We start from the raw sequence: 24,867 nt of genomic DNA, 5'->3' as shown, positions 1-24,867 counted from the left end.
CCAGGCCTATCCAATCTGCCCCTTTTAGCTGCTGAAATCTCAGAGAGGCAGAGCTTTTAACTGGGCTGGATGCAATAGGCAGGCATGGGCGACACTCAGCTCTGAGCAGCTGGCTACTGCACCTTCACATCCTGTCTCCTTCGAGGTACCCGAGTGGGTATAGAATCACCCACTCCTAGAGCAACTGTCCCTTTCAGAAGTGTGACCTTATTCTAAAATTACAGGTTCTCAGGGTTCACTAGGGATCGTAATTAGTTTGTATTCCTTTGCCTGGTACTCAGAGAAGCCAAGTTTGGGGATGGAAAGTGGGGCATGCATTCTTAAGGCTGGAAACTAATTTGCAGGATTTAGTGGCTTTTTCTGGCCACTGGCTTGCTTTTAGTCTCTGGCACCCTCTGCTAGACTGAGAATTGCTACCTTGGGTCCCAGCCACACTTCCATCAACTTGGCACAAAACCTGCCAAAAAATCATCTTTCCTGCTGTCTTTCCCTGCATCTGGGTCTCAAACAACTCTCAGGCTCTTGCTTCTACTCAACCAGAGAAATTCAACTCAACAGGTCACACTGAGCAGTCATCAAGCGATGGGGAGAATGCCAGGAGCTTTAAGCACCAAGAAAAGCAGGGCCCTGTTCTCAAGGGTCTTAGCACCTGGAAAAGACGGGAAATAGGTAAACCAGCAATGACCTACAGAGTGATAATTACTATAGAAAGAGACTTCAAGCACAGAAACAGCAAAAGCCACTGTCAAGAGGGATAAAGGAAGGCAGTCAGGGGAGACGGACACTTCCTGGGAGGAACAAAAATGTGCAAAGGTGCAGAAGCCCAGGGTGTAGCCTCCTGGAGCCAGAAGCCATTTACTATATGCCAGAGGCTGCCATTCTACAGATGAGAAAACTGAGGCACAGAATCTTGTCCAAGATCACAAGTTGAAAGGATGAAGACAGGTTCCAAACCAAATAGCTGAACTCTAAAACTTGAGCTTTTAAACATTAGTTTGTGGTATGCAATAGTTCAATTTGCTTAAGTGTAAAATTTAAAGCTAAGCTTACACAGGAAAGGTAAATGGGGGCTAGATCACAAAGGGCTGCATACACTATACTAAGGACTTGGACCTGAACTTGCAGCAACACAGTGAAAGAGCTTCGCCTTCCTGCCACAGTCACAGTCATATTAATAGAAATACTAGATAAGATAAATGATATCCCTAAACATACAGCCAAATTTGAAAGAAAAATACCCCATGTGCCGGAAATGACAAGAAAAAGTGAAACATGAACACTGAGTGGGACTGACACCAGAATGACCTGTGGACTTTTGAACCCCCATATGAAGTGGCTTTAATGTCTGGCTGTGACTTTGAGTCCGGATATCAAGATGAGAGCCTCAAAGGGCTGCCCAGAGCAGGACAACAACAAGGAGTTGGCCATTGCTCCGAGGCTCTGTGGAAGGGTGAAAGGGGTGTCAAAACGGAGAAATGGACATAACAACTGAGCCAGGACCTTTAACCCCATGGGCCCACCAAATGCCAACTCTTCTAAGGGAAACTTTCACCTCCCAGGACACAAAAGTTGCCCATAAGAATCCTTTCTGAGGGACTCTGAGCTCATAACCCAAAGTTACAAACCACACAGGGAAATAGACCACCAAGAGGGGCAGCATTGGACATAAAAAGGGAGAAAGCATCTCAAGAATCAGGAATAATAAACTAATTTGAAAGAGATGACAAAATGAGAAGATTCAGATGATGAAAGAGATAGAGCAGCACAGAAAAAACAGATAAGAGATTTGGATGGTGGAGAAGGAAATGGCAACCCACTCCAGTGTTCTTGCCTGGAGAATCCCAGGGACAGGGGAGCCTGGTGGGCTGCCATCTCTGGGGTCGCACAGAGTCGGACATGACTGAAGCGACTTAGCAGCAGCAGCAGCAGTGTTAAACTGGCTATAATAGCACCGTAAGAGCTTAGAGAAAAATTCTGAGTCTGTGTACTACTCCTAATTTCCCTTTTTTTCCCTGCCTCAGGAGTCTTAGAGGGCAGAGTCCTCTATCACCAGCTTTCCAGCAGTAGTTACAGTATAAAAGTATCTGTGAAGATTAATTTTAGAAATAGTGGCTTGTATTATAAAAAGGTATATACGACTTTTTCTTTAACCCAAGGGGCTAATTAGAAAATGCTGTATACTTATTTGCAATTAAACATTTGTTCTTCCAACTTAATTTGTATCATTAAGAAGCTTCAATTTAAGTTTTATATACATGTACCAATATTTTTTGAACATTATTAAAGGAATTAGAACTCTCAAAAAAAAAAAAAAAAAGAGAGACTTGGATGGTAGAATGGTCAACAGATATCTAAGGAATTCCAGGAGACTACAGTACAAAAAATGGGACTCTCCAAGTCTAAATTTATCTAAAATTATTCCAAAATACAAAAACAAACAAAAAAAATTTTAAGTGAGTCTTTGGGTAGAAGTAGCACACCAAATTCTGAGCAAGAAAAAGAGAAACACGGCTTCCCTGGTGGCTCAGCAGTGAAGAGTTCACCTGCCAATGCAGGAGGTTCAATCCCTGGTCCAGGAAGGCCCCACATGCCTCAGAGTAACGAAGCCCAGGCGCTACAACTACAGGGCCTGCGCTCTGGAGCCTGGGAGCTGCAACTATCGAGCCCACGGGCCACAATGGCTGAAGCCTGCGTGCCCTAGAGCCCGTGTCCTGCAATAAAAGCAGCCACCACAATCAGAAGCCCATGCATTGCAATGGAGAGTAGCCCCCACTCGCCACCATTAAAGAAAAGCCTGCCCAGCAATGAAGACCCAGCACAGCCATAAATAAATAAATAAAATTATTTTTAAAAAGAAAAACAAATCCACGCTTACTTTCAAATGGTTCTAGGGATCTCCCTGGTGATCTAGTGGCTAAGACTCCAAGCCCCAGTGGAGGGGGTCCAGGTTCAATCCCTGGTCAGGGAACTAGATTCCACATACTACAACTAAGACCTGGTAGAGCCAAATAAATAAAAATGGTGTTTAAAAATGGTTCTAAACAAAAGTACAGAGATACAGAAATGCATTAACTAAGTTTAAGTAAAAAGAATACAAATATTCACTATACTATTTTTATGTTTTTTTGAAAGTAAAAAGATAGCGGGAAAGAAGAGAAAATGTAGGAGTAAGAACAGAAATAGATGTATAATTTTCAGACTAGTAAAGAGAATTAAAAAAAACCCAATCGGGGCTCCCTTGGTGGTTCAGTGGTAAAGAAGTCACCTGCCAATGCAAAAGACATGGGTTCGATCCCTGGTCCAGGAAGATCCACATGCCACGGCAGGGGAAGAAAATCTCAAACAGAAGGCAGGAAAGGAGAAAAACAAGCAGAAAAGGAAGGCACATTAAAAGTACTCAAAAACATGATAATATATTTAAGTGAAACCCCCAAATGTAAATAAACTCATTTAAGACAGTTTCAGATCTGACTTAAAATTTTAAATCCAGCCACATTCTGTTTATGAAAGAAACTCCTAAAACACAATGACACGCAAAGGTTGAAAATACAAGGAAAACAACCACCACCAGCTGGGCTAGCACTAGTGTCATCAGACTTTAAGGCAAAAAGCAGGAACGATAAGATTTGGTGACTGATTTAAAGGGACATGGAGGGCAACCATAAGGTGACCGAGGGCATGGAGATGCTCCCGGTAAGGCGGGGCGGTGGGGAGAGCAGGTCTGGCAGAGAAGGGGTAGAAGCCCCCGGATGCGCGCACACAGGCGGGGGAAAGGGAGAGGAATCCGGGCAGCACCGAGAGCAAGAGGGGAGACGGAAGCTTCATCTCCCAGAGGGCAGGGCCCATCTCTTTCTGCTGCATCCTTCCAGAGTCTAATAAGGTACGAGGCACAAAGCAGGCGCTGGTAACTGCATGAGCGATAAGAAAACAATACACGAGTAGGTGAGGACCAAACAAGAGAGGTCTCAGAGCTGCAAGGAAAGAAGCTGTGCCATCTGTAAGGCCTGTGATCTCCACGGTGACCAGGGGCAGCATCTTCTTACAGGGACGGGGGTGAGGGGGAGGACTGGAGCAAGCTCCCGGGGAATGGGACACGACACCCGTGAGTGACGAACAAAGGGTAACTACTGCTAGAGAGCCGTAACTGACTCCACGAAGGGCACAGCTCTGCCCCCAACAAGCGCTGCCTTGGCCATCCAGCTCTTCCTTCAAATCCCAGTGTACTATCTGCAGACTTAGCCAAGAAACAAGCAGACAACACGACTCATCTTTGGAAAAAAGAACTGCTGTGAGACCACAGGCAAGAGGCTGCCGCTGTGACCCGGGGAGACCTGCCTCCACGTTCCTGGCCCCTGTCCTGGGCAGGCCCTCCTGGACAGGAACTGTGTGGACGGCAGCAGGGACTGCGGCCAGTGGTGACTCAGGCAGCGTGGGTGCCCGCCGCCTCCAGAGGGGGCAGCCCGCGCCATTTGCGTCTGGCTTCCTGGAAGCATTTCTTCATTTCTCCTTTTGCAGACCTGCAACTTCCAGAGTGACATCTCTCCTGATGACTAAAGAGGGCATGTCAAGCAGCCACTGGAACCCACGTCTTCTTACACACCCCTGACCAACCCAACTTTACTCACTCCCCAACACCTCCACACTCGACAGGGGAAGTGGCCAGAGGGTGCCCCAGGGCCTGAGGGAGACAGGAAATGATGTGGCACTGCCCGTGGCCACAGTGAGGGCCCAGGAGGTCCGAGCTCCGCTCAGCCACCACCGGTTCCCCAACAGGTGGGACTTCGGTGGCCCAAGGAAAGGGGCATGTGACTAAACTAAGGGGTTCCTGGGTCAGAGAGTGTCAGAGTTCAGAAGACCACAGGACTTCCTCTCTTAAGTTAACTCAGATTCAAGGGAACAGGGAGTCAGAAACTCTCCGAGACTGCTGAGACAGGGTAAATTAGTGTAACTCTCTAGAGTTAGGCAAAATTTATCAATCTCCTAACTTTTAAAAAATGTTTATACATTTGGCGGCGGCGGGTCTTGGTTGCATTTTGTGGTGAGTGAGCTCTCTAGCTGTGGCTCAGCAGTCACTCCGCAGCAAGTGGGACCTCAGTTCCCTGACCAGGGACCAAAGCGGCATCCCCTGCACTGCAAGGTGGGTTCTTAGCCACTGGGCCACCAGGGAGGTCCCAATATCCTTACTTTTGACTCATTCAGAATGATACACACACTCTCTCTCTTTTTAACTCTTTGGCTGCACTGCACAGCACAATCTGGGACGTTAATTCCACGACAGGGATGGAATCCGTGACCCCTGCACTGGAAGCAGGGCGATTTAACCACTGGCCTGCCAGGGAAGTGCCTCTCTCTCCTTTAAAACCAAGTATCTACCAAGTGCCAGGAATTACGCCAGGTAGTGGGTTAGTTCTTACCAGGGCAGACAACGTGACTGCCCTCAAAGAACTTCTGTTCCAGTCAGGGATTCAGACAACCGGATAAGGTATCAACCAGAAAAGATACCAGGTTATCTTATTAACCAATCAGATAAGATCAATTTTGAGTATAGGAAGTAGTATATATAATAGCAAACAATGAGAACCGACCCAAATGTGCATCAGCAGAACTGGTTAAGTAAGCTCAGGTAAACTCCTAAGAAGGGACACTGCTCTGCTTAAAAATGCATTTTTGAAAACTATATTCAAATTGCTAGTGATATGAATATTTAAAGCAGATTTCAAAACAGCATCACAATTACGTTCAGTGCAAAAACCCAACCACACAAGACCACGTACCATATGATCCCATTTATACAAAATGTCCAGAGCAGGCGAATCTGTGGAAACAAAGTAGACTGGAGATTGTCTGGGGCAGAGGGGTGGTGCATGGAGACAGTGAACATTAATGGACGCAAGATTTCCTTCTGAGATGAGAAAAGGTTCTAAAATTAATTATGGTAATGGTTACACAACTCTGAAAATATACTGAAAACTATCAAATTGTACACTTTAAATGGATGGACTTCATGGTATATGGATTATACCCCAATAAAGCTGCTGAATAACAGTATCACAATATGACTTCAATTTGGTTTTTCAAAAAGAGGATTTTGTGGGAATTCCTTGGCTATCCAGTGGTTAAGACTCTGCACTTCTGCCTGGGTTTGATCCCTGGTGGGAGAACCAAGATCCTACATGTTGTGTGGCTGGGCAAAAAATAAAAACAAGAAGAGGGTATATGAAGGCGTTTATGTACAGGAGAGAGAGAGAAAGCATGGAAATGCTCCAACCATCAAAACATTAACTGAGCAATTCTCTGAGAGGAAGGTTCTGGGTAATTTCTGTTTCCCTCTATATTTTCCAAATATTCTAAAATGTAGGCATTATTTTAACTGACAAAAGCAATCAGCCTGGGTTTTCAAATCTTCAAGGGGACCTTAAAGTAGATAGAAGGCACAAAACCAGAAGGATCCAACTGCTGTGCTAGCTTGGATATATCTAGTGGAGTCATGTTCTTTGCACCAAAGATAACCAGGCAGCTCAGCAAAGGGATTTTATATTCCAGATAAATGAGACCCAGTAGGCCCTAGTTAAGGATCTCCTGAGCACTGGCAGAGCTAGCTCCCTTCTGTAAACACTTTAAAATGAAACCAGCAGTCACCAGAGAGCTCAGATACTACCAAAGAATGCAGAAGAGGGTGAGCTGAGCAGATGCAGTCTGAAATCTGGAGGCCGTCAGAAGTCACAACCACACGCCTGGATGCGATGTGTGAGGCCCTCAGGATAATCTCTCAGGTCCCACTTGAACTGCTCTGATCAGTGACTTCAAAGACGCCTTTCTGAAAAGTCAGTGGTGTCTACGGCCATACCACCCTGAACGCGCCCGATCTCGTCTGAAAAGTCAGTGGTCCTCCCATCAGGCTGCCCGCTCTGGTCAATGGGGAGCTTTAAAACGCAGATCCTTGGACTTCATTCCTGGAAATTCTAATTTCCAGGAGAAATCAGAGGCCTGAGACAAGGCCCAGGAAGCTACGTTTCTTCCAAAACTCCCTAGTGAATCTGCCAGCTGAGTCTTGTCTGGGAATCACCGGACGAGACACCCCCTGGGACGACGCGCAACAGGGCCCGTCTGCACATCTGGTGGCCGTGCCGGGATCCCACAGGCGAGAGCTAAGCGCAGGAGGGGAGGCTCAGCGGGGAAATTCTGGGCGTGTTCCGCAGTCAGTGCCGAAGAGCCTGGGGGACAGCCAGCAGATCCCCAAGACAAAGCCAATGCTGGAAGGTTCTCTTGGGCACAATGATCTGAGATGCTAACCTGTGAAAAAGAAGTAAGAAGTCCAACTTCTGGGCTTCCCTGGTGGCTCAGTGGCAAAGAATCTGCCTCTAATGATAGAGACGTGGATTCGATCCCTGGGTTGGGATGATCCCCTGGAGGAGGAAATGGCAACCCACTCCAGTATCCTTGCCTGGAAAATCCCAAGGACAGAAGAGCCTTGCAGCTACAGTCCATGGGGTCACAAGAGTCAGACACGACTGAGTCACTAAACAACAACAACTGTGCCGCTTCTGCCCTGGGAGGTCAAGAGAAATTAGTTCCTTCCAACGCCACACGCGAGCCAACAGCTCTGCAGGCGCCAAGGAGTAGGAAGCAGAAAGGGATGCAGTGCGGTGTGGCAGAGCGAGCCCTGGGCCTGAGTCACAGCTGTGGGTTCTAATCCCTGCTCTGCACCATCGTCGTCAGTGGTTAAAGACGGCATCCTTGCTGCGACTCCCTCCTTGAATCTGGCTGGTCCAGGATCTGCTCTGACATGTGGCAGGGGCCCCCACTCAGACGGCTGAGGGAACGAAAACCCAGTGTTCTAACAAATAACCTTGTCACAGAACCCTCTGACCAGGAGCTCCCACTTTTAGTGCCCTTCTTGGCCAGGGGCACGTCTCCATACCTCAGGTCTGGGAACTATTTACAATCCCCTGTAACGGGGAAGGACCCTGCCAGCAGGCACCCAGCGTTCCAGGATGACTCACCGTCCCTCGCCACAGCCGCGTCCCCCCTGGCCTCCCTTCTTCCCGTTACAGTGTCATCTTTGTCCTGGCCACCTCGGGGCAAAACATCAACCTCGCAGGAGCCGCTGTCTCCCTTCAGCATCCAGGGAACAAGACTTGGCCTCCACACCTCTCCGCTCCACCCCGCCGCCCAAAGGCACGGTCCTCATGGCAGGCAGACCTGAGAGTGCTGCTCTTCAAGTTGCTAGCTGTGCGCCACACATGAGTTTTTTGACCTCTCTGGGGCTTAGTCTCCTCAGCTGCAAACAATATACATCAGTAACACCTTCTTTTTGAGGTGGTTTCCCAGATATGAGTCAAGAAAACACAGCCAAAGTACATAATACAGAGAAGGCGCTCCATACGAAGCAACGGTTACTATAGACCAGAAACTTTCCCCTCAGTTATTAATACAGACCTCTCCTAACCTAAGTCTCTGACTGGGTGTCACTCTCCATTTTGACCCCTCTTATATGATCTGAGCAAGTTAATCGTCCTAGATAAGAGCCACCAGCTTACTTTCCTGCCCAAAGGCCTCCCACGTCTCGCATGTTCTCGCATCAGTCTCAGCTTCCCAGCCAGGCCTGGAAGAATGTCTGCCTTCAAGGCCCTGCCCCACCCCTTGGCGCCCTCCAAGCCAATCCCACCCTCAGGGCAACTTGCTATAGGAGGCAGCCTTCGAAAAGGACCCGCAAACACACCCGCCTCCTAGTATTCAGGCCCTCGTGTAATAGCCTGCTGACTCAGACACTGCCGGATCCTAAATGTTGTTTAAAGCTGATGCTGGGAAAGATTGAAGGCAGGAGGACAAGAGGATGAGATGGTACTCGATGGCATCACGGACTCAATGGACATTAGTTTGAGCAAACTCTGGGAGATGGTGAAGGACAGGGTGATGGGGTAGCCTGGCGTGCTGCAGTCCATGAGGCTGCAAAAAGTCAGACGTGACTGAGCGATTAAACAACAGCAGCAAAGTTCTGGGGTAATCTGTTATGAAGCAACGGATAATCCTCCTGATTTCCCCAATCACATCACAGCTGTTGCTCTTTTACTCACAGCTGCCTTTCCTACAACATCTCTGCCTACCACAATCCTGCCCAGCCTACAAGGCCCACCCCAGATGCTAAATGCTCACCTGAGCCGTTCTTAGTTCAATTCAGTTGCTCAATTGTGTCTGACTCTTTGCTACCCCATGGACTGCAGCACTCCAGGCTTCCCTGTCTTAAGGCTTTTGTCAAACCAGCAACTGTCAAACCAGCTTCCTCTTCCACACCTCACCATGGCAACTGTCGCACTGTATCCGAATCAATCTGTTTGTTATATTCATGTGCAAAAATATCTGTCAGGGTTATTCACAGCAGCAAAAGACTGGAAATCACCTGCACGCCCATCAATAAACGAGAGGATGGCACACTCATGCGAGAGACGAGGGAGCAGTGAAAAAGAATGAGGAAGCTCCAGGTGTACTGACATGCAAGGGTGGACAAGACACAAGACGTGAAGCAAGGAGCAGACCAGTGCGCACAGCAGACAGTCATCTGCCTGGAAAGTAATAATGCCATAGCAGAAAAGAAGTAAGTACGCACCCATAAACCAAAGTGGCGAAGACAGCTGCCTCCGCCAGGGGTGCTGGGCAGCTGAGAGACGGGGAGGGAAAGAGGGAATACTTTCTGAATTTTGTAGCATGTCAAGAATTTTCAATTCAAGGGACCTCCTGGTGGTCCGGCAGCTCAGATTCCTTGCTCCCAAGGCAGGGGCTCAGGTGTGACCCCTGACCAGGGGACTGGACCCCACACTCTGCAGTAAGAGTTTGCATGCCACAACTAAGACCTGGTGCATTCAAATAAATAAATATTAAAAAGGAATTCTCAATTCAAAAATAAGCAACTCCTAAGAAAGAGCTTTCCCGCTAAGACCAGGAACAAGACAAGGATCTCCACTTTCACCACTTCATTCTATATTATACTGGAGATTCTAGGCAGCGCACTTAAGTGAGAAAAAGAAAAGTTATCCGGATTGGAAAGTAAAAAGTAAAACGATCTCTATGAGCAGAAGACATGGTCTGATACATAGAAAATCCTAAGAAATCCACTTAAAAAACAGAACTAATAAATAAGTTCAGGAAGGTTGAAGTATACAAAATGAATATATAAAATTTAACTGTATTTCTATACACTAGCAATGAAGCAGTAAGTCCACAAGTCCACAGTGTCTAATAAACACTAGAAGCAGGGACTGGTGGTGCAGTCGTTAAGACTGTGCTCCCAACACAGGGGTCAGGGTTTGATCCCTGGGCAGGGAACTAGATCCCACAGGCCGCAACTGACAGGTTGCATGCCGTGACTCAACATCCTGCATGCTACAACGAAGACTTGGAACAGCCAAATAAATAAATAATAAATAAAATAAATATTTTTTTAGAAGCAGAGGATAGGAGACAATGAAGGAAAATAAATAGAAGACTTCCTGGAGACTCCAAAACATTTGTCTTTAGCAACTAAGGGCTCTACAGGAGTTAAGGAAAGAAGACAAATACGTAGATGTATTCTGGTGACACAGGGGCTTGCCAGGCGGCGCAAGTGATAAAGACCCTGCCTGCCAGCACAGGAGACTAAGAGGAGCAGGCTCCATCCCTGGGTTGGGAAGACCCCCTGGAGGAGGGCACGGCAACCCATTCCAGTATTCTTGTTTGGAGAATCCAATGGACAGAGGAGTCTAGTGGGCCATAGTCCACGGGGTCACAAAGAGTTGGACACGACTAAATTGACTTAGCACACATCCTGGTGATATATCTTGAACTCCAAGAAAAACGAAAATTCTTACACCTTTCAGAGAAGGAAAAAAACAGATTACTTACAGAGGACTTACAATCCAACTTCATACTGGAGTCTTCTTATCCACTATTCGTACTGAAACATGGAGCAGTAACCCGCAAATTCTGATTCTATACGCAACAGTGCTATCAATCAAGAGGGCGGGCGTGGGTAGCTTTGGACAGCGCTGCTGGGTATGTAAGATGGTGCAGCCACTACGGTAAACAGCATGGTGGTTCCTTCAAAAATTAAAAATAGACTTATCATGTAACCCAACAATTCTACTTCTGGGTATGTACCCAGATGAAAGGATCATCAACAGACGATACACAAATGGATGATACACAGATGGATAAACAAAATGTGGCACATTCCTAAATGGAATATTATGCAGCCTTACAAACGAATGGAGTTCTGACCTGCGCTACAACATGGTGAACTCTGGGACACTGTAAGTGACACCAGCATTAGGCAGTCGCTCAGTCGAGTCTGACTCTTTGTGATCCCACGGACTGCAGCACCCCAGGCTCCTCTGTCCATGAAATTCTCCAGGCAAGAATACTGGAGTGGGCTGCCACGCCCTTCTCCAGTAAGTGACACTAGCTAGTCACAAAAGGACAAACACTGTATGACTCCACTCATATGATGGATTTAGAGTAGTCACGTTCATAGAAATAGAAGGTAGAATGGTGGCTGCCAGAGGCCTGGGGGAGGGGGGAATGGAGAGTTTATTTAGGGTACAGAGTTTCATTCTTGCAAGATGGTTTCCAGGTTTTTCTTTTGCCATGCTGTGCGGCTTGTGGGATCTTAGTTCCCCAATCAGGGATTGAGCCCAGGACCATAGCAGTGAAAGCTCAGAGTCCTAACCACTGGATCACCAGGGAATTCCCATTTCTGCAAGATGAAAAAAGTTCTGGAGATGGATGGTGGTGAGAGTTGTCAACAATGTGAAGGTACTTAATGCCACTGAACTTACATTTGAAAAAATGGCTAAAACGACAAAATTTTTGTTATGGATGTTTCACAATAAAAAATAAATACATAGGGTTCCCCTGGTGGCTCAGGGGTAAAGAATCTGCCTGCCAATGCAGGGGAAACGAGTTCGATCCCTGGTCCAGGAAGATCCCACAAGCTGTGGAGCAACTAACCCTGTGCAGCACAACCACTAAACCTGTGCTCTAGAGCCCGGGAGCCGCAACTGCTGAAACCTGCGCACCCTAGAGCCTACGCTGCGCAAGAGAAGCCAGCACAATGAGAAGAACGAGAACTGTAACGAAGAGCAGCCCCCGTTTGCAACAACAACCCAGCAGAGCCATAAGCAAATACAAAGCCAATAAATACAAGAAACAAACGAAAATAAGTGAGTGAGGGCATGCTGAAGGCACTTTGGAAAACAGTTTGGTAGTTCCTCAAAATATTAAACAGAAAGTTACCATATGATCCAGCAATTCTACTCCTATAAATAATCCCCAAAGAACTTACAACATATCCTCACACAAAGCCAGTAAACGAGTGTCCACAGAAGTCAAGAAAATGGAAATAACCCAAACGTCCATCACCCGAAGAATGGATAAACAAAAAGTGATATTCATACAATGGAGTATTATTCAGCCATAAAAAGGAATGAAATACTATTACACGCTAGAGCATGAATGAACCTTGAATACATTATGCCAATTGAAGAAGCTAGACACAGAAGGCCACATATTGTATGATCCTGTAAATATGAAATGTCCAAAACAGGGAAACCCACAGAGAAGGACAGCAGGCTAGTGGCTGACAGGGAACTGATGAGGGGACGGTGGTATCAGGAATCAGCACTAATGTGTACAGAGTTTGCTCTAGGGCTGACAGAAATGTTATGAAATTAGATAGTGGCAATGACTGTACAACACAGTAAATCTACCCAAACCACTACAGTGCATACATTAAAGAGGTGAATTTTATGTTATGTGAGGTGTACCTCAATTTTCAAATGCCACAGAAACGTACAGATGATAAGATAAAAGGAACTGCTCCCACTCTGCCTCGTGGCCCGGTGATTCAGAATCTCGGCCGGTCCGTGCCCTCCTGTCCTGCAGGGCCGCCTGCCCTTCCCCTCCACCCCAGGTGCCCTGTACTCGGGCTGCTCGCCAGACCTTCACCTCCCCCTTGACTCCCCACTTTCCGCCTCGTGGGCAAGGCCTGCCCCTGCCCCACGGAACCCAAGTCTCTCCTGGCAGGCGCCCACCATCACTCAGCCCCACCCAAGCGGGTCTGCAGGTTGACACCGCAGCCCCTGGGGTCACCCCAGAGGAGCTGCCCGGGGCCGGGACTGTGATTCTGAGCGTGTGTCAGCTGAGGGATACAGTTTCATGTAGGGACTTAATTATAGCTCAGGGGTGGAGGAGGGGCGAGGAACACCGCAGGCTCTGAGGGGCTGCACAGGAAGCTGCTCTGCTCTGCAGCCCAGGAGCCGGCCACCAGGTCTCGCCAGGACCGGGCTCCACTGGAGAACATGCATGACCCAGAGAGGCCCACAGGGACACACGGCTTACAGAAATCATCCTGTTCACAAGCGTGAAGTCCTGGCCACCCGCTCCATGAAACACCAGTCTGTGTACTGACCAGAGTAGTTCAGAAAAAGACTGAGATGCCAAGTGTTACCTACCCTCAGGGCTCAGAGGCCTCCTCCTCACCTAATGCCAGAGACCCCACTTTATTCGAGAGGAAGTGAAGTGGAGGGATCGTTGTTCCTCCTAGAACACCCCACCTTCAATTTCCCCCCAGCTCTGAGCTGTCGTTTTAGAATGGAATCTGAGCGGCCGATTCTGAGGATGCCGGGGACATCTCCCCCGACTCTAAGGATGCCTGGGACATCTCCCCCAACTGAGGATGCCGGGGACATCTCCCCCGACTCTGAGGATGCCAGGGACATCTCCCCCAACTCTGAGGATGCTGGGGACATCTTTTCCAAGCCTGACTACGTGCTCAGATCCCCACCCACTGCCCAGGGAGGGGCCAGGGAACAGGGTCGGTGGAGCTCTGTGGCTGGGTATGTCAGCCCTGTCAAACTACCCAACCTAGGCGCTGCCAGGTGGGGAAAGTAGACAGGCAGAGGTTCATGGAAAGGGCAGGGCCTGGGTGGAGGAGTGTGTCCCCTCAAGATGTAATTCCTTCCCCCTTACTTCCGCCCATATCCGGGCCGCTTATATTGAACGTCAGGCTCTTCCCGGCTACCTTGGGGGCTGCCCGCCAGCTGCCCCGCCCCCTCCGCTCCGCCCAGCACTCAGTGTCTTCTCTCTGCTGCAAGACGGCAGGGACCCAGGCCCTCTGGTCTGCCACTCTTCCCCAGCCCCACCCCTTGCTGGGCACCACCCTTCCCATCTTCATTCTGTGTACTTTTTTTTCTGAGCTCTTGAGAGGTTTTCCTCTGAAAGCCATGAAAAGAAACCTTCAGACTGGGGGCAGTATCCTTTCCTGGGTTTGCATAGGAGGAAAAAGAAAGGCAGAGGAGTGGGGAGGGACAGCAGACAGGGACGGATGCGGAGAGGCAGAGACACAGCTCACACACCTCCCTGCCATCCACCCTTCAAGCAACTACACCAACAGGTGGCTCTTCCCAAATGCCTCTCTTTGGGCAAAATACCTTTCTTCGCTCACTCATAAAAGGCAAGGAAGGTCAGAGAGCAGAGACATAATGAAACCACCTGAGAAACGGGAAAGGCAATTCATAAAACTGAGAAACAACACACCATTTTTGAAAGAAAAAAAGATTAGGTATATACAATCATACTAAAACCTCAAAGAACACAGTCCTTGGCTTGTGAGAGATTGTTACCCACATTCTTCACCAAAAGATAATATTCATTAATAGACGAATGAATGAACAAAGATAAAAATTTATAGCAGTCACTTACAGATGGCATAATTATGTTTGATTTTTTTGGTCCTACCTCTTGGCTTATGGGATCTTAGTTCCCGGAAGATGGATTGAACCTGGGGCCCCGACAGTGAAAGTGCTGAGTCCTATCCACTGGACTTCCAGGGAATTCCCTAGGTATGACTTTTAAAATTTTTCTTTGCAGTACAGTTGATATGCAATATTATATTAGTTTCACGTGTACAGCATAGTGATTCAGTATTTTTGCAGATTATACCCCATTATAATTTATTAGAAGATAATGGCTATAATTCCCCATGCTACACAATATACCCTCGTTGCTCTAATAGTTTATATACAGTAGTCTGTACCTTTTAATCCCAGGCCCCTAATTTGCCCTCTCCTCCCTCCCCTCTCCTCTCTGGTGACCACAAATTTGTTATCTGTATCGGCAAATCTGTTCTGTTTTGGGTATACATTTATTTGTATTACTTTTTAGATTCCACATATAAATCACGTCACAGAGTATTTGTCTTTGTCTGACTTATTTTATGAGGCATAATATTCTCTATGCCCATCCATGATGCAGCAAATGGCAGAGTTTCATTCTTCTAGGGTTGAGTAATGTTCCACTGTAAATGTATACCCTCCTTCTTAATCTATGTGTCCACTGATGGGCACTCAGGATGCTTCTATACCTTGGCTATTATAAAGAGTACTGCTACGAATATTGAGGTGTAGGTATCTTCTTGAGTTTGCGTTTTTGTTTTTTCTGGATCTATACTCCATTACTCCTGCCTGGAAAATCCCATGGACGGAGGAGCCTGGAAGGCTGCAGTCCATGGGGTCGCTGAGGGTCGGACACGACTAAGTGACTTCACTTTCACTTTTCACTTTCATGCATTGGAAAAGGAAATGGCAACCCACTCCAGTATTCTTGCCTGGAGAATCCCAGGGACAGCGGAGCCTGGTGGGCTGCCGTCTATGGGGTTGCACAGAGTCAGACATGACTGAAGTGACTTAGCAGCAGCATACCCAAAAGTGGAACTGTTGGATCATATGGTAGTTCTATTTTTAGTTTTTTGAGGAACCTCTATACTGTTTTAAATAGTGGCTGTGCCAATTGATACTCCCACCTACAGTGTAGGAAGGTTCCCTTTTCTCCACATCCTCTCCAACATCTATTATTTGTAGACTTTTTAAGGATAGCCATTCTGATAGGCCTGACATGATAGCTCATTGTTATTTTGATTTGCATTTCTCTAATAATCAGTGATGCTGAGCATCTTCTTGTGCCTGTAAGCCATCTGTATGTCTTCTTTAGAAAAATGTCTATTCAGGTCTTCTACCCATTTTTTGATTGGGTTGTTTGTTTTCTAATATTGAGTTGTATGTTTTATATAGTCTGGGTATTAACCCTTGTTGGTCACATCATTTGCAAATATTTCCTCCCATTCTGTAGGTTATCTTTTTGTTTTGTTGATGATTTCCTTTGCTATTTAATTAGGCCCCATTTGTTTATTCTTGTTTTTATTATCATTTGCTTTTTATTTTAGGAGACTGATCCAGAAAAATACTGGTATGATTGATGTCAAAGAGTATCCTGCCTATGGTCTCTTCTAGTTTTGTGGTTTCAGGTCTTACATTTAGGTCTTTAAATCATTTTGAGTTTATTTTTGTATATGATGTGAGTGAATGTTCTAATCTCACTCTTTTTACACGTGGCTTCCAGTTCTCGCAGCGCCACTTATTGAAGAAACTGTCTTTTCTCCATCGTACAGTACAGTGTTGCTTCCTCTGTCGTAGATTAATTGACCACAGGTGTGTGCATGTATGACTTTTTTTCCTCAGTAATAATCTGTATCTTCCTATTGTCTACAATGAATAATCATTATTTACATAGTTAAAACATTTTAAAATAAATTAAAAACCACATATAGAGAAATTCTTGTGCTTGAATGCCAGCCCCACATCCAAAAAAGTTCCCCAAATTCCCACAATCCTGGCTTTTGGTTTGTGGGGACAGCCAGAAGAATCCCATGGACAGAGGAGCCTGGTGGGCTACAGTCCATGGGGTCGCAAAGAGTTGGACACGACTGAGTGACTAACATGTATATATATATGGGCTTCCCTGGTGGCTCAGATGGTAAAGAATCCTCCTGCAATGCAGGAGACCTGGATTCAATCCCTGGGTTGGGGAGATCCCCTGGAAGAGAGAATGGTAACCCACTATAGTATTCTTGCCTGGAGAATACCCATGGACAGAGGAGCCTGGTGGGCTACAGTCCATGGGGTCGCAAAGAGTCAGACACGACTGAGCGACTAAGCACATACATATACATACATGCACAAAAGTGAAAGCTGCTCAGTGGTGTCCAACTCTTTGCAACCCCACTGACTATACAGTCCATGGAATTCTCCAGACCAGAATACTGGAGTGGGTAGCCTTTCCCTTCTCCAGGGGATCTTCCCAACCCAGGGATAGAACCCAGATCAGCCACACTGCAGGCAGATTCTTTACCAACTGAGCCACAAGAGAAGCCCACATACATTGGTTACATCTGATTAAGTCCTAAGTCCCCAGATACAAGTTTCCAAAGGTGTCTTTCACTGTTATTAGAGAGTTCAACAGCTTGCTAGTGGCAAGTCCCTCCTCTAAAACTTCAGGCCCAACCACACAGAACCAGCCAGCAGTAACTGCATCCATGGGACATAGGTCCCAACCCTGCCAGAGCTCACACCCCAAAGCCAGAGCCTCAGAAAACTATGAAAGGAAAAACAGGGCCCTGACATCCTCAGGCTGGACAATGCCTCACCTGACTTGGCTGCCTCCTCCAGGGCCCAGGCCGGGGAGGGTGGGGGTGACCCTCAGCCAGCTGCCATAGGCATCACCCAGCAAGGTCCCACAGGAGTCAATACCTGCTCCAGCCAACACTCAGATGCAGAGAGGAAGACCAAGAGTCTTGAAGTTCTGTTCAGTCCAACCAGTGTTTACTGGCATCCCCTAGGGTGCTGGACGCGACAGTGCAGAGATATGCTAACAATAAAACACTCAGCTGTCAGCAAGTGGGACCTTCCTGGCGATCCAGTGGTTAGGACTCTGTGCTTTAACTGCCAGGGACTGGGTTCAATCCCTGATCAGGAAACTAAGATCTGGTAAGCCATGTGGTAGGGCCAATGAAACAAAACACTCAATGAATGTCTCTTTTGTGCCTCAACATGTAATTTTAAAAGCAATTTTAATCCTTAAGTCCTCCCTGAGGGGTAAGGTCTATAGTTACCTCCCCCTGCTACAGATGGGAAAGCCATCCAGGGATAAGGTGACTTGAGCCAGAATATAGTTCCAAGCAGTCTGGCTCTTAACCAGCACCTCACATTCCCTCAAAGTTCTTATCCTTAGACGCTGCCAGGGAGTGCCACATGCTACTTCCTTCCTGCTCTGCTCTAGGTGAAAGCCCATTCCCTTCTGAGAAGCCAAAGAAATAAGGAGTGTAGCAGTCCCCTCTCCAGAACCTCCGCTCCTACAGCTGGGTGGAGGAACGGCCATCAAGGCCCAGCCCCCAGGGTCCAGCGAAGGCCCCCTCAGAGGGCCCCTGAAGAGATGCCCCTCAGGTCCGTCTCTCTGATTCCCAACACCTTCCCTGCACACCAACCCCTGCCTCCAGCGAGGAAGTGGGAGCAGAAATAAATATAGCTCTCCCAAAATAAACCAGGGATGGCAAGGTACAAGAAAGGAAAAAAATGGAATGCCACTGCTGCTTTGAGCCCGAGACGTTCTCCTGGTGCAGGCAGGGCCAGTGCTGCTGAGCAAGACAGGTGCCAGGAGCCCCGAGTCCCCTTCTGCCTCTGCTCCCAGCCTGCTGATGCAAACTGGCACTCATTTGTACACGCCTAGAAAGCTCAGGCTAAGGGGACATGAGCAGGGAGGGCAGAGTCACTGAGCTGAGAAGAACACGGGCTCCAAAGGGCTCAACCCCAGCTCTATCATTTGTCAGCTGTGTGACCTGAGCGAGTTGCTCAGCTTCTCTGATCCTATACCTATACCTCATCCAACACACCATGTCCACAGTGTGAGAGTAGCGAGCTCTTCCGCAGCGAGGGAGAATCTGAACAGGGACAACTTCCCTTCCTCCGTTCTCTCCATGTGTGCACACATGGGCCCTCTTCTTTTTCCTCTTTCACTCGGCTGAAAGCGGGCGGGTTTGTCACTGCAGCAGGGACTGCTTCCGGCTCCTACAAGCCCGTCCCACCCTCCATGCCTGGCCCAACAGTTGGCTGGTTATTCTTATGATTCTAGGGGGCTTGCTCACTGCCTTGGGGCAGATCCAGGGAGTCACTAAGTACAGTCATTCTCAGGGCCTCCTCTGCCCGCTGACCTGAAATGAGGCTCTGCGGGGGGCCCCAAAGCCTGCCAACGCTCTGCTTCTGCTCAGTGACCAACAAGAGGCTCTGCTGTGGTTGAAAGCAGGGAGTGTTCTCTAAGGCAACATTAGTCTGGCTGGTCAGGCAGGTACTTTCCGAAGTGGAAGAATTGGATTTGGCCAGTCACCACTCTGAGCGGAGGCCCTGCTGCGTGGCGATCAAATAAGCAGGCTTCAATCCCCTGGGTTCAAATCTCAGCTCTGCCACTTATTAGCTGTGCCGCTTCGGGCAGCTTTCCTAACCAGTCTGAGCCTTAGCATTCTTATCTGTAAAACGGTACAATGATTTCTACCTCTCAGGGAGGTGTGGGTGAAACAAGGTACTGTGACAGAATGTGATGAGTACAGTGCATTCAACACATATTCGACTCAGCTACCACTCAGATATCTACTGACGTTTGCTGGGGATGGAAAGGGGCTTAGACACAGGTGAGCCCAGCTCTTGACGAGGCCACAGTCAGGGTCAGAGCCTAGCCTGCAGGCAGTCACCCCACCATCATATACCCCAGCAGGTGCAAAGCCAGGGGTGTGAGAAGGGAGCCTTACTAGACGCCCCGTGGAGGGAGCAGGGAGAAGGAGGCAATTGAGAGAAACCGCCAAAGCCAGAAATCTCGGATGTTTCCACTGAGCCTCAACCAGAGGGAGGGGCAACAACTGGGAAAGGGTCCTAGAGAGAACATGGCAGCTTTCTGACTGCTCCCCGAGGTGCCTTGCCAGATGGCTCTGTGGTGGGCTGGCTCCAGCGCCGCTCTGTGGGGAGAGGGCCACTTAGGCCAGCCATCCAGTCTCCCGTCCATCCAGCAAGTGCCCGGTGAGCCTTTCTGCACATGGCACTGGCCCTGCAAGCAGCCAGCTTCTGGGAAGACCTTTGATGGGGCTGGGAACACCCATCAGGACTGACATGACCATGCAAGGCAGGCTGCTCCCCTGTGACTCAGCAAGGTGTCTGACTCATCCATCCATAGGATGGATGGACTGGTTCTTTCTCACAATGGAAGCAGAAAGCAGAAAGGAAGGCAAAGTTCAGGCTGCAGTCCGCAGACAGGAAGCAACACGCGGGCAGAAGCCCTAGGAGTACTGAAGGCAGCTCGCGAGAGGTACCCCCTGGTTATCCACGAGGTGCCCAGGGCGGGGGCACACACTCGAGTCCACAGCACACGGTCCTATGGTGCAGAGGACAAAGCCACGGTGGGCGGGCGGGGAAGAGGCAGGCCTGGGGCATGTATGTCCACTGGGTCAGGGAATGGGCTAAAAAACAGACAAAATGTTTTTCTAAAAGGTGACCCACTGCGAGGATTATAGGAGGCAAACTATACGTAGGTGATGTAAATACACTGGAGTGTTAAAGAGCCAGAAAAGAAGTTACAGGAATCACACGCTGTAACAGCATGTAAACAGGACTGGATTAATACAATTTTGACTGGATGCAGCCTGCAGTTTGGGAATTTATTTACCTAGTGATTTTCTCTTGGGAAAGCAAAGTTATCATTGGTCAATTTGACTTCTCATTTCTCAATGGCAATTGATTTGGTGCCATTATTTATTTATGTATTTTTTTATCCTTTTTGGCTGCACCACATGACATGCAGGATCTTAGTTCCCTGACCAAGGATCGAACCCACGCTCCCAGCAGTGGAAGCGTGGAGTCTCAACCACTGGACTGCCAGCGAAGTCCCATGGTGCCATTACTCAGAACAGGTTCTACAGAGTCACCTAGGACTAACTCTAAAATCAGGGACGTAGGCATGAAGGATTTAATCCGTGAAGACGGTCTGTACCCAACCTCCCAGTGACATCAAAGCTGTCAAAATGTCACTTTGGAAAGCTGCCGGAGCACCAGAACTGTCCTGGGTCACTATCCAGGGAGAGTGACTCTTCAGGCTGGGCATACTAGACGTTCTGGAATCTGATTCTTCGAAATCCCAGCTGCGCCGGGAGGACTGAGCGGAGGCAGAGTCCTGAGGTCTGGCACGGCCACTCGCAGGAGAGGGAGACTCAGTGGCACAGGGACCTGGGGCTGTGAGGCTGGGGGCCCAAGGGACAGCCGTGAACAGGCAGGGGCCCAGCTCGCATTCCCCCCGCCCCGGGAGCCCCCAGGCACCCACCGTGCTGCTCTGGGCGGGGGAGAGCCGGGAGGCGCGGGGCTGTTAAGAAAGCATGCAAGGTGGCGGGCTCCACACCAGGAAGGTGGCAGAGTGGGGTGGGCAGCAGCCTCGGGGCCTGGATGAGGGGAGGGAGGACCCTCAGGGGCCATCTGGACCTGCCCGGTGAGAGCAGCGGACCGCCTTCCTCAGGAGTTGCTTTTATTATTCAGAAAAAGGAAGGCGCCTTTCTCCCTCTTCTAGTATTTTAAGCTGTTTGCCTGCTGCTACTCCACTTCATGGGAAATAGATGGGGAAACAGTGTCAGACTATTTTGGGGGGCTCCAAAATCACTGCAGATGCTGACTGCAGCCATGAAATTAAAAGACGCTTACTCCTTGGAGGGAAAGTTATGACCAACCTAGACAGCATACTGAAAAGCAGAGACATTACTTTGCCAACAAAGGTCCATCTAGTCAAGGCTATGGTTTTTCCTGTGGTCATGTATGGATGTGAGAGTTGGACTGTGAAGAACGCTGAGCACCAAAGAATTGATGCTTTTGAACTGTGGTGTTGGAGAAGACTCTTGAGAGTCCCTTGGACTGCAAGGAGATCTAACCAGTCCATTCTGAAGGAGATCAGCCCTGGGATTTCTTTGGAAGGAATGATGCTAAGGCTGAAACTCCAGTACTTTGGCCACCTCATGCGAAGAGTTGACTCACTGGAAAAGACTCTGATGCTGGGAGGGACTGGGGGCAGGAGGAGAAGGGGACGACAGAGGATGAGATGGCTGGATGGCATCACTGACTCGATGGATGTGAGTCTGAGTGAACTCCGGGAGTTGGTGATGGACAAGGAGGCCTGGCGTGCTGCGGTTCATGGGGTCACAAAGAGTCGGACACGACTGAACGACTGAACTGAACTCAACTCCACTGGTGTGATGTGACAAGTGTTCTACAGAAAGGAGCTGAGGACACAGACACAGAGGCAGAGAGGTGGGGGGCGGGGGGGCGAGGGAGGAACGGAGGAAGGGCCCACGTGGAGACATTCTCATGGCACTTCAGGGTCGTGGCCCGGGCCCCAGGCGTGCCTCTGACCTCCTCTCCTGCTCTCTTCCTCCTGCACCGCTCTAGCCACCAGACCTCCTGGCTCCTCCTCCAGCACACCAGCCAGGTTCCTGCCTCAAGGCCTTTGCACTTCCTTTCCCTCTGCCTCTAAGACTCTTCCCCCATATGACTCACTCTCCTCTTTGGGCTCAAATATTACCTTCTCGGCGAGGCCTTCCTCAAGCCCTCTATCTCAAACTGCCATGACCTCTTTTCTACTTTATTTTTTGATATAGCATTTCTCACCATCTGACATGCTATTTACTTAATTCTGGCTCCTCCTCCTTCCCCACCAACAACCACGAGGCGAGCAGGAGATCTGTTTATCTGCTTTGTTCACTCCTTCATTCCCAGTGCCTGGAACAGAGCTTGGCACCTAGGAGGGAGCCAGTAAATACCCACTGAATGAATGGGAGGAACAGCAGAAGGGAAGAGGGAACCAGGGTCAGATTTAAACTAATCCTGGATCCTCAACACTGAATGAAGGTGTGGGGTGAGTGCAAAAAGCAAGGAGCACATACTATCTGAGGCCTTCTCTTTTGCCCCCAAGAACTCCCCAAAAGGTTACCCCAGATAGTAAGTAAGTAAGTAAGTGTTAGTCATTCAGTTGTGCCCAACTCTTTGCGACCCCATAGACTGCAGCCCACCAGGCTCCTCTGTCCATGAGATTTTCCAGGCAAGGATACTGGACTGGGTTGCCAGTTCCTTCTTCAGGGGATCTTCCCAACCCAGGGATTGAATCTGGGTCTCCTGTACTGCAGGCAGATTCTTTACCGACTGAGCTACAGACAGCATATTGCTTTAAATATTAGTTTGCAAAAAGGCTGGACCTAGAATCTCCAAGTGCCATAAAATGGATGCTCTACAACTGCCTCAGACTAAGAACAAGGGTCAGCCAAGTCACTACCTGTGCTTGGAGATGGATAAGCCCTGTAGCAGTTTCCTGCTGCCACTGTAACAAATCACCACAAACTCAGTGGCTTAAAACAACACATTTATTCTCTTAGGATTCTGAAGGTCAAAAAACCAAAATTAGTTTCACTGGAGCAAAATCAAGGTACTGGCGGGCCGCACTTCCTCCAGAGGTTCTAGGGGAGCACTTGTTTCCTGGCCTTTTCTAGCTTACACAGCTGCATTCCGAGCATTCTTTGGCCTCTCCTCCATCCTCGAGCCAGCAGCAGAGCATCCTGCTGCGGCAGTCACACGCCTTTTCCCTTTGCCTCCCTCTTCTAAGGACACTGTGGTTGCACTCAGGCCCACCAGGGTAAGCCAGGGTGTGCGTGCTGTGCGCGCAGTTGCTCAGTCGTGTCCGACTCTCTGCGCCCCTATGGATGGTAGGCCACCATACTCCTCTGTCCATGGGATTCTCCAGGCAGGAATACTGGAGTGGGTTGCCATTTCCTTCTCCAGGGGGTCTTCCTGACCCAGGGATTGAACCAGCATATCTTACATCTGCTGCATTGGCAAGCGGGTTCTTTATTACCTGGAATGGAGGTAAGCCAGGATAATCGCCCCATCTCAAAATCCTTACCTGAAAAATCCATTTTGCTATATAAGGCAATGCCCACAGGGCCCAGGGCTTATGGCCTGAATATCTCTGGGGGCCATTACTCAGTCCACCACCACGGAAGGCAGGTGCCAAGAATTTGGAAGAAATTCAGACCAAAGGTCTGGAGAAGGCAATGGCACCCCACTCCAGTACTCTTGCCTGGAAAATCCCATGGACGGAGGAGCCTGGTGGGCTGCAGTCCATGGGGTCGCTAAGAGTCGGACACGACTGAGCAACTTCACTTTCACTTTTCACTTTCATGCACTGGAGAAGGAAACGGCAACCCACTCCAGTGTTCTTGCCTGGAGAATCCTAGAGACGGGGGAGCCTGGTGAGCTGCCATCTATGGGATTGCACAGAGTCGGACACGACTGACGCAAATTAGCAGCATCAGCAGCAGCAGCAGACCAATGGTCTGTAGCAAAGAAGAGTCAGGTCTGGAATCTTGGCAAGGTCCTAGATCAGGGTCCTTCTTTTGCTCTAACTGGATACTATTAATTAGGGGGGTGGGGAGTTATTTTCAGGCAACTGAGCACTTTGGCCTTTGAAGGGCCTTCTTAGAAGGGAAGGGTAGTTTTCTCTTCTCCAACCTGAAGTCCCCGGAGGACCATGCAGAAGTCCATCTCAGGATGCATATGCTGAGGGTCAAGGGTCTCTGGACTATCCCAAAAGCCTTTACAGGAGGGGAAAAAGAAGAAGTGAAGTCGCTCAGTCGTGTCGGTCTCTTTGTGACCTCATGGACTGTAGCCTACCAGGTTCCTCTGTCCATGGGATTCTCCAGGCAAGGATACTGGAGTGGGTTGCCATTTCCTTCTCCAGGAAATCTTCCCTACTCAGGGATTGAACCCGGGTCTTCTATATTGTAGGCAGAGGCTTTACTGTCTGAGCCACCAGGAAAGTCAGGAGGGGAAGCTACAAAGAAATGATCTGGCCAGATGAACAAGCTCGAGATTGGGATGGTAGGTAAGTTTTCTCCCATGAGACCTGCCTTGGGAGGAGGGCTATGAGAACTCA

At 48.7% G+C, this 24,867-nt stretch overlaps 1 protein-coding gene across 5 annotated transcripts in view; it reads right to left on the bottom strand.

Annotated features, from left to right (window-relative positions):
- The window catches only part of PPARD (peroxisome proliferator activated receptor delta), an 85,654-nt gene that overhangs the window by 51,483 nt on the left and 9,304 nt on the right, over window positions 1-24,867 (bottom strand). Inside the window, exon 3 of one of the 5 annotated variants that reach the window (XM_059880228.1) lies at window positions 10,879-11,073. Coding sequence (XP_059736211.1) covers window positions 10,879-10,902 — 24 coding nt within the window. The 5' untranslated portion in view covers window positions 10,903-11,073. 5 annotated transcript variants of the gene reach the window in all.

The sequence above is a fragment of the Bos taurus genome, chromosome 23 (genome assembly GCF_002263795.3).
Source record: "Bos taurus isolate L1 Dominette 01449 registration number 42190680 breed Hereford chromosome 23, ARS-UCD2.0, whole genome shotgun sequence".
NCBI classification, from domain to species: Eukaryota; Metazoa; Chordata; class Mammalia; order Artiodactyla; family Bovidae; genus Bos; species Bos taurus.
Note: the sequence above shows the minus strand (reverse complement) of the source record. Positions and strands in the feature narration are given on the sequence as shown.